This window comes from Mobula birostris, chromosome 3 (assembly GCF_030028105.1).
Source record: "Mobula birostris isolate sMobBir1 chromosome 3, sMobBir1.hap1, whole genome shotgun sequence".
NCBI lineage: Eukaryota > Metazoa > Chordata > Chondrichthyes > Myliobatiformes > Myliobatidae > Mobula > Mobula birostris.
This window is the reverse complement of record NC_092372.1, coordinates 216,941,070-216,950,151: the sequence shown is the minus strand read 5'-3', so window position 1 is coordinate 216,950,151 and position 9,082 is coordinate 216,941,070. Positions and strand designations below refer to the sequence as shown.

At 41.3% G+C, this 9,082-nt stretch overlaps 1 protein-coding gene across 1 annotated transcript in view; it reads right to left on the bottom strand.

The window, feature by feature from the left end:
• Positions 1 to 3,077: 3,077 nt before the first annotated feature.
• Positions 3,078 to 9,082, bottom strand: part of LOC140195733 (nuclease EXOG, mitochondrial-like) — a 68,549-nt gene continuing 62,544 nt past the window's right edge. The window contains exon 6 of the mRNA XM_072254437.1: positions 3,078 to 8,365. Within this exon, the coding sequence (XP_072110538.1) occupies positions 7,904 to 8,365 (462 nt within the window). The 3' untranslated portion in view covers positions 3,078 to 7,903. The remainder of the gene's footprint in view (positions 8,366 to 9,082) is intronic.

The following is a 9,082-nucleotide window of genomic DNA, read 5'->3' as shown; positions in this document are numbered from 1 at the left end:
GTTCCCTCAGCATTTTCCGTGTGTCACAATTTAATGACAAATGACAATAAGTCTGATTCTAACTCTTTATTATGCTCAGTTCTAGCAGCATCATTATAGAAAGGATGTGGAATCTTTAGTGAGGGTGCTGAGGAGATTTACCAGGATGCTGTCTGGATTAGAGAACGTCTTATGAGGAAAGATTGAGCGAGCTAGAGCTTTTCTCTTTGGAGTAGGAGGCAACTTTATAAAGGTGTATGAAGTGATAAGAGATAGAGTGGACAGTCAGTTCCTTTTTTCCCAGAATGGCAAAGGCTAATAACCGAGGACATCTGTTTAAGGTGAGTGGAGGAAAGTTTGAAAGATGTCAGGGGTATATTTTTTTCACACAGTGGTAAGTGCCTGGAATGCACTACTGGGGGTGGTGGGGGGGGGGGGGTGAAGTGGTGGTGAAGAGGCATGGAATTTAAGAGACTGTTAGGCAGATACATGGATGTAATAAAAATGGAGGGAAATTTGCTATCAGGAGGGAAAGGTTTGATTGATCGTGGAGCAGGTTAAAATTTCAGCACAACATCATGGGCTGAAAAGCCCCTACGGTGCTGTACTGCCCTATGGCTCTGTATTGATCTAGATTTCTAGCATCTGTAGTCCCTCATGTCAACATTAATTCTCTTTTTTCTATATATGCTCTCCATATTCCCTTCACATTCCAGGAACTGTACTTCATTAGAAGTTTAAGGAGATTTGATATGTCACCAAAGACTCTTACAAATATCTTTAGATGTACCATGGAGAGCAATGGTATGGAACGCCCAATGCACAGGATTTCAAACTGCTGCCAAGGGTTGTAGACTTGGACAACTCCATCACAAGCACACGCATCAAGAAAACAGCATCCACCACTAAGGACAGTCACTATCCCTCTTCTCATTACTACCATCGAGGAAGAGGTAATGAGCCAGGAGATCCATGCTTAATGATACGGGAACAGTTTCTTCCCCTTCACTGTTATTTTCTCTTGGTAAGTTGTGCTGTAGGACCTTGTGTGTCATCTGAAAGGGTTGGTGGGGTCTTGGCTTAAACCTCATCCGTAAGAAATTGCCCCCCTTATTTACCTTGTCATGTTGCTCAATCTGTACATTGGTTGTACTCTAACTTCTGAGGCTGGATTTGAACTCACAACCCAGACTGGTAAGTAGGCTGGAGAACTACCCATCGAGCCTTGTACCACACAGGCAACTGTTGCAATCCCTTTACATTGATACAGTAATAATCCAGTAACAGCACTGCAGTGGATGATCAGCTCTTGATGGAACTATGAACCAGGGCAGGAGTTTGTTTTAATGTTTCTCGTGAGCAAAAGAACAGAATACTTTGCTTTGTTGCCCCCTCTAGATAAAGTCAAATTCAGGTTTATTGTCAAATGTGCATGTGGGCACAGGTGCAATGAAAATCTTACTTGCAGCAGCATCAGAGGCATATGTGATGTGAGGGGACTCAGGATAGGACAGGTGGTAAAAAAGTAAAGATAGTGTGCAGTGAGACTGTCAGGGAGGGCAGGCTCACAGGGGTCAGTGTTGGGACCACTTCTTTTTATGCTGTATATAAATGAATTAGATGATGGAATAGATGGCTTTGTTGCCAAGTTTGCAGATGATAAAAAGATTGGTGGAGGAAACAGGTAGGATGCGGAAGGACGTAGACAGATTAGGAGAATGGGCAAGAAAGTGGCAAATAAAATATAATGTTGGAAAATGCATGGTAATGCACTTTGGTAGTAGAAATAAGTATGTGGACTATTTTCTAAAAGGGGAGATAATCCAAAAATCTGAGATGCAAAGGGATTTGGGAGACCTTGTGCAGAACACCCTAAAGCTTAACCTGCAGGTCATTGAAACCTTCTGAATGTTGAAAGGCCTGGACAGAGTATATGTGGAAAGGATGTTTCCCATGGTGGGAGAGTCTAGGAGAAGAGGGCACAGCCTCAGGATAGAGGGGCGCCCTTTCAAAACAGAGATGCGGAGAAATTTATTTGGCCCAAGGGTGGTGAATTTGTTGCCATATGCAGCTGTGGAGGCCAGGTTGTTGGGTATATTTAAGGCAGAGATTGATAGTTTCTTGATTGGATATAGCATCAAAGGTTACGGGGAGAAGGCCAGGAACTGGGGTTGAGGAGGAGAGAAAAAAGGATCAGTCATGATTGAATAGTGGAGCAGACTCAATGGGCCAGATGGCCTAATTTTGCTCCTGTGTCTTATGGTCTTAAGCTGTGGCCAAGAAAGTCAGCAGCACCTCGGGAGTGGAGGCTAACGAAATTCGGCATGTCTGCTTTCATCCTTACCAATTTTTATTGATGCATCATTAAAAGCATCTAATCCAGACGCATCAGAGCTTGGTACTGGCAACTGCTCTTCACAGAGTTGCAAGAAACTGCAGAGTTGTGGACATAACTCAGTCCATCACAGAAACCAGCCACCTCTCCAAGGACTCTGTCTACACTCCCCGATGTCTTTGTGAGGCAAACAACATAATCGAAAATGCATTCCATTTCCCCCCCAACATACTCTTCCCTTCGTATAAGACAGAAGATACAGAAGCCTGAATGCACCTATCCCAGGCTCAGAGAGTTTCTATCCTGCTGTTTGTTGAGCCCACCTCTTGTACATTACAAACTCTTGCTGTAACAGTCTACCTCATTGTGGCCTTGCGCCTTATTGTCACTGAACTTTACCTGTAACACTGTATTGTGCCTCCTGTCACTGTTTATCCCCAGTATTACCTCAAAGTACTTATGCCCTGAAATGACCTGCATGGGCTGCATGCAAAACCAAGCTTCTCATGACACCTCAGTAAAATTTCAAATCTTTCCCGCCCCCCTCCCACCTCTAGTTTTGATTCCCTTTCCCTGGGGAAAAAGACCATGCGTATTCATCCTATCTCTATCGCTCGTGATCCTATACACCTCTTTGTGGCTGAGCAAGGGAAACAACAAAACAGAGTGACTAAAAGGTAGTTGTCATCTGCTGAATGAATGTCAGTAAGATGAGCCATTCCCATGAATTTCAAACTCAAAAGTTCAAATGTCCTTTTTAAATCTTTTTATTGAATTAGTACACAAAAGGTAAACCATATAGGCACTGATACACTGTTGCAATATAACTTTACAAGACATATTAATACACAAAAAGAAATCAGTACAAACAGTGCAATTTAAATATAAAATAAGAAGGTAATATAATAGTACCCTAATTTTCATACAAGTGAATAAGGAAAAGAAAAAAAAACAAAAAAAAAACCCTCCAAAAAAACCCACTGTGCAACTAAACTAAAAAGCAAAGCAAAGCAATGGGCTAACTAGGTATCAAGTAGAGTTAAACAACTTAAAACAATCACGTCCTCAAACCCGACCTCCATTAAAAATGGTCAAAAAATCAAGAAGGGAATGTAAATATGGACAGAGAGAGAAGAAAAGTTACATTAAATGAAAATGTTGAATAAAAGATCTCCAGGTCTGTTCAAATTTAACTGAAGAATCATAAAGATTACTTCTAATTTTCTCCAAATTTAAACATAGTATCGTCTGGGAAAACCAAAAGAACGTAGTTGGGGCATTAATCTCCTTCCAATGTTGTAAAATACATCTTTTCGCCATTAAAGTAAGAAATGCAATCAATCTACGGGCTGAAGGGGGAAGATTACTGAAAATTTTAGGTAATCCAAAGATAGCAGTAATAGGATGGGGAGAAATATCTATATTCAATACCTTTGAAATAATATTAAAAATGTCTTTCCAAAAAGTTTCCAGAGTAGGACAGGAGCAAAACATATGAGTTAAGGAAGCAATCTCCCCATGACATCTGTCACAAAGAGAGTTAATATGAGAATAAAAACGGGCTAATTTATCTTTAGATGTATGTGCTCTATGGACAACTTTAAATTGAATTAGGGAGTATTTAGAACAGATAGAGGAAATATTGACTAGTTGTAAAATATGCGCCCAGTCATCAGCCGGGATAGTAAGGCCCAATTCCTTTTCCCAATCTGACCTAATGTTATCGAATGGAGCTTTCCTAAGTTTCATAATAATGTTATAAATAATAGCCGTTACACCTTTCTGACATGGATTAAGGTTGATTATAGTATCTAAAATATATGTAGGAGGTAGCGTCAGAAAGGAAGAGAGTATAGTACTTAGGAAATGTTTAGTTCAAATGTCAAACTGCAGAAAACAAAGGGCACCATAACTTAGGTCAGTAAGGGCAAAATTTATTCTCCTCAGCCTATTCCAAATTTTGAATAATTCATCCAGCACAGTAGACAACATTGGGACATTAGTAAGACATTGCAACACTGCTATTCACAATCCTTTTCGAGTGTCCGTAAGGAGCTGGTGGGTTGTCATCTGGAATTGTTGCAGTTCATTTGATTCTCCATTCACTTTACAGGTTTTCCAAAAGCACTGTTCAAATGGGAGTTTCTGGACTCAGACAGTGACAATGGCCATGTATTCCCAAAATGGGATGATGAGTGACTTGAAACATCTGGAGATCCACCAACAGGAGTGGGCAAAAAATGCAGTGAGTATGAGTTCTTGAAACTGGAAAACTCAATGCTCATCCCATTGGGTTGGTAGTGTACCCAAGTGGAATATGAGTGATTGTTCTTCTAATGTGTGTTTAGCCTTGCTGTGGCAGTGGAGAAGGCCAAAGACAGATCAGTGGGGGAGATGAAATGACATCCAGCCAGAAGCACAAGATAGCCGTTGCAGACAGACTGCAGGTGCAAAATGGTCATCCAGTACATTCTTCTCCATACCCACTCCTCCATCAATTCTAGCTGCCCATTATCCCTCCCTTACCTGGTCCCAGACCTTCCAGCCTTAACTCCCACCTTCTGCCTGGCTCCATCTGGCATCATAGCTCACCTGGTTCCACTTATCACCTATCAGCCATTTTCATCCCACCCTCTCACCTCTTATACTGGCTTTCTCAGTGCTGATGCAGGGTTATCCTTTTGCCTCCAATGTCGTGCAAGAGACTGTTTACTGCTCCAAACTACAGCATCTCCAGTGCTACATTCGTCCACTGTTCTAACACTTTTTGACGATTGATAATCAGAAGGCTGGCTTGAAACTCCCTTTAGAATGTTACATAACAATATCACAAGTTTTTTTTTTGAAAAGGTTGTAAATGTGTACATGTAACTAGTCAATAGCTGTAAAAATATAATTCAAATAATTAAGTAAAATGCTTTCCATTTGATGCATAGATGCACTTGAAGAAAAAGTTTTAATACCATCTTTCTCTGTACATAACCAAATTAACGCAGAACAGGACATAAGCTAGAGCTTCCTGGTACAAATCAGATACAATACTGCACACATTGTACTATAAACAACATATTTAACACCATTTGACAAGCCCTAAAATATATATATATATATATATATATATATATATATATATATATATATATATACAGTGCCTATAAAAATTATTCACCCCTCCCCCCGGAAGTTTTCATGTTTTACAACATTCAATCACAGTGGATTTAATTTGGGATTTTTTGCACTGATCAACAGAAAAAGACATTTTTGTGTCAGTGAAAACAGAACTCTACATAGTGATCTAAATTAATTACAAATATAAAATGCAAAATAATTGATTGCATGAGTATTCACCCCCTTTAACATGACACACCAAATCATCACTGGTGCAGCCAAATGGTTTTAGAAGTCACATAATTAGTTAAATGGAGATCTGTTTTTGGAGACCTGTGTGCAGTAAAGGTGTTTCAATTGATTGTTGTAAAAATACACCTGTATCTGTAAGGTCCAACTGCTGATGAGTCAGTATCTCGGCAAAAACTACACCATGATGACAAAAGAACACTCCAAGCAACTCCATGAAAGAGTTATTGAAAAGCACAAGTCCAGGAGATGGATACAAGAAAATTTCCAAGTCACCTGGAGTACAGTTGTCAATCATCAAGAAGTAGAAAGAATATGACTGTCAAGTCAAACTAGAGTTTCTAGAAAGAAAATAAAATTTAGAAGGAATAGCAAGAATCCACTGATAGAGCGGATGGAACTCACTGCCTGAGTGCTGCCTCTGCCCGGAACATCGGGAGGACCCGGCAGCATCACAGCGGCAGTCTGGGAGCAGCGTTGGAATCTGCGGTAAGATGCTGAACTTTAAATAACTTGAGAGACTGTTTCATAGAAAAGAGCACTGCTGTCACTGAGTTTTGGGTTTGCGCTAGCTTCACGTCAAGACGATCATCGCGCACAGGCGCTTTGGGAAATGGCGTGAGGTTTAAGAAGAGCTTGGGAACCTTCAGGAAGGGTCGCCCGGTTTGAAAACATAACGGTCTATAAGGGAGCGGGGAGTCTGCAGGTCGGGATCCGTCTACGAAGTCCGGAGAGGCAGCCAGTTTTTTCACCTAATGACTAATGGCTAATGGTTGATGGAACTATCAAACTGTCACACTTGCGAAAAATAAAAGGAGGAAAAAGGAAAAGTTGTTTGGTCATTGAGTGGAATCCAGTTAAGAGACCTTCGGGAAGACGCATTCAGTCTCTTTCAAGTGGGGAAGCTGCACATGTTCAAAGAAGAAAAAGGAATTCTTCTTGACAATGACACAGCTGTAAATCTGCCTAGAACAAGCCGTCCTCAAAAACTGACTGACTGTGCAAGAAGGGGACTAGTGAGGGGGGCCACCAAGAGACCCATATCAACTCTGTAGGAGTTACAAGCTTCTGTGGCTGAGATGGGAGAGACTGTGCATACAACTGTTGCCCAGGTGCTTCACCAGGCACAGCTTTATGGGAGAGTGGCAAAGAGAAAGCCACTGTTGAAAAAACTCTCTCAAATCTCAGCTAGTTTGCCAGAAGGCATGTAGGAAACTCTGAAATTGGCTGGAAGAAGGTTCTATGGTCTGATGAAACCAAAATTGAGCTTTTTGGCTATCAGACTAAATGCTATGTTTGGTGTAAGCCGAACACCGCACATCATCAAAAACACACCATCCCTACTGTGAAGCATGGTGGTGGTTGCATCATGCTGTGGGGATGCTTCACTGCAGCAGGACCGGGAAGGCTTGAGAAGGTAGAGGGTAAAGTGAATGCAGGGAAATCCTGATACAGTCTGCAAGAGAACTACGACTTCGGAGATTTGTTTTCTGGCAAGACAATGACCTCGAGCATAAAGCCAAAGATATACAGGAATTGTTTAAAAACAACATAATTAATGTCCTGGAGTGGCTGAGTCAGAGTCCAGACCTCAGACCAATTGAGAATTTGTGGCTGGACTTGAAAAGGGCTGTTCACCAGATCCCCATGCAAACCGATAACAGTCTGAGCAGTTTTTGGGAGAAAGTTGCAATGTCCAAATGTGCAAAGCTAATAGAGACCTATCCACACAGGCTCAAGGCTGTAATTGCCGCCAAAGGTGCATCTACTATATACGGACTTGAAGGAGTTGAGTAGTTATACAATAAATTATTTTGTGTTTAATAATTATAATAAATTTAGACCAATTTGTAGAAATCTGTTTTCACTTTGACACGAAAGAGTTTTTCTGTTGATCAGTGTCAAAAAAGCCAAATTAAATCTATTGTGACACAATGTTATAAAACAATAAAACATGAAAACTTCCTTGGTGGGGGTGAATACTTGTTATAGACACTGTATGTTTTTAAAGAAATATGGAACTCGCTGCTGGGGATATAGTGGATTCAAATATAATTACATAGGAACATAGAAAAAACTACACTCAAGGTATTTAGATGGACAGTTATTGAAGGATATGGGAGCAAATGGGATCATTATGGGTTTGCAAAATGATTCAGCCTGGACGTGATGGGCCAAAGGGTCTGTTTCTGTGTGGTATGACATAAAACACACTCGAGACTTTGACGTGGCTTATCCACCCTTGGCTGCTTGGTTTTCGCTTGGTTCCTTCAGTTCCACCTCCTGCTTTTTCTGCTGGTACAGATCCGCCAGGTATTTGTCCGGCTGAATCCCATTTTCCCGGAGTTCGCCCATGACCGTCTCCAATCTGTGTAAAGTCCTGGCACTTCTAACTTTTCGTGCAGCAACATATAGAGTGAACTCCCTGGCGTCGAGCAACCGGCAAGTGTCTGCTTCACAGAGGTCACAGCACTGGCTGGTCTTGTCCAGGACTGGAAAAAACGTGAGCCCAGCCATTTTCTCCAGCGTCTGTAGATTCACTTGGTACTCAGCCAACTGATGATCAAAGCCGATTGGTTCGTTGGGTACGACAAAGGCTCCCAGTGACAATGGTGCAGATGACGCACTATCCTTTTGTGCGAGGATAACTTTGTAAAGGTGTGTTGGTACAGCAACCTCATTTGACCCGATTACCTGAATTGAGAAAGAGAGAGGGGCAATGATAAGACCAAGCAAACAACCAAAATGAGACATTGCAGATACTTAAGCGGAGGCTGAGATTTCCAGACACTAAGCAGATTGTGACCCCAATGAGCCGCAAATAGTTTAGGCCTGCAGACAGACTGCAAATTCCGAATTTAATTTGTAAACTGAAATTGGAGCAGCTGGTTGGATTTCTAATTGTCAATGAGCTAAAGAAATTTGGCATGTCCCCATTGACCCTTACTACTTTTTATCAATGCACTATAGAAAGCATTCTGTCTGAATGCAGAACGGCTTTGCAAATGACCACAAAAAACTGCAGTGTGGTGGACATGTCTCAGGAACCAGCCTCCCCTCTATGGACTCCGTCTACACTTCTCACCACCTCAGTAAAGCACCATCATAATCAACGATGCTACCCACCCCAGCCATTTTCTCTTCTCCCTCTCCCAACAGGTAAAAGATAAAAAAGACTGAAAGCACTTGACTTCAGGACAGCTTCTGCCCCACTGTTATCAGACTCTTGACTGGACCTCTTGTAAGATAAGATGGATGCTTGGCCTCAATATCTACCTCAATATGATCTTGCACTTTTTCAGTGCCTTAGATGCCTATTCTGTATTGTTATTGTTTTACCTTATTCTAGCTTAATGCACTATGTAATGATTTGATCTGGGAACTGTATGTAAGGCAAGCTCTTCACTTTAT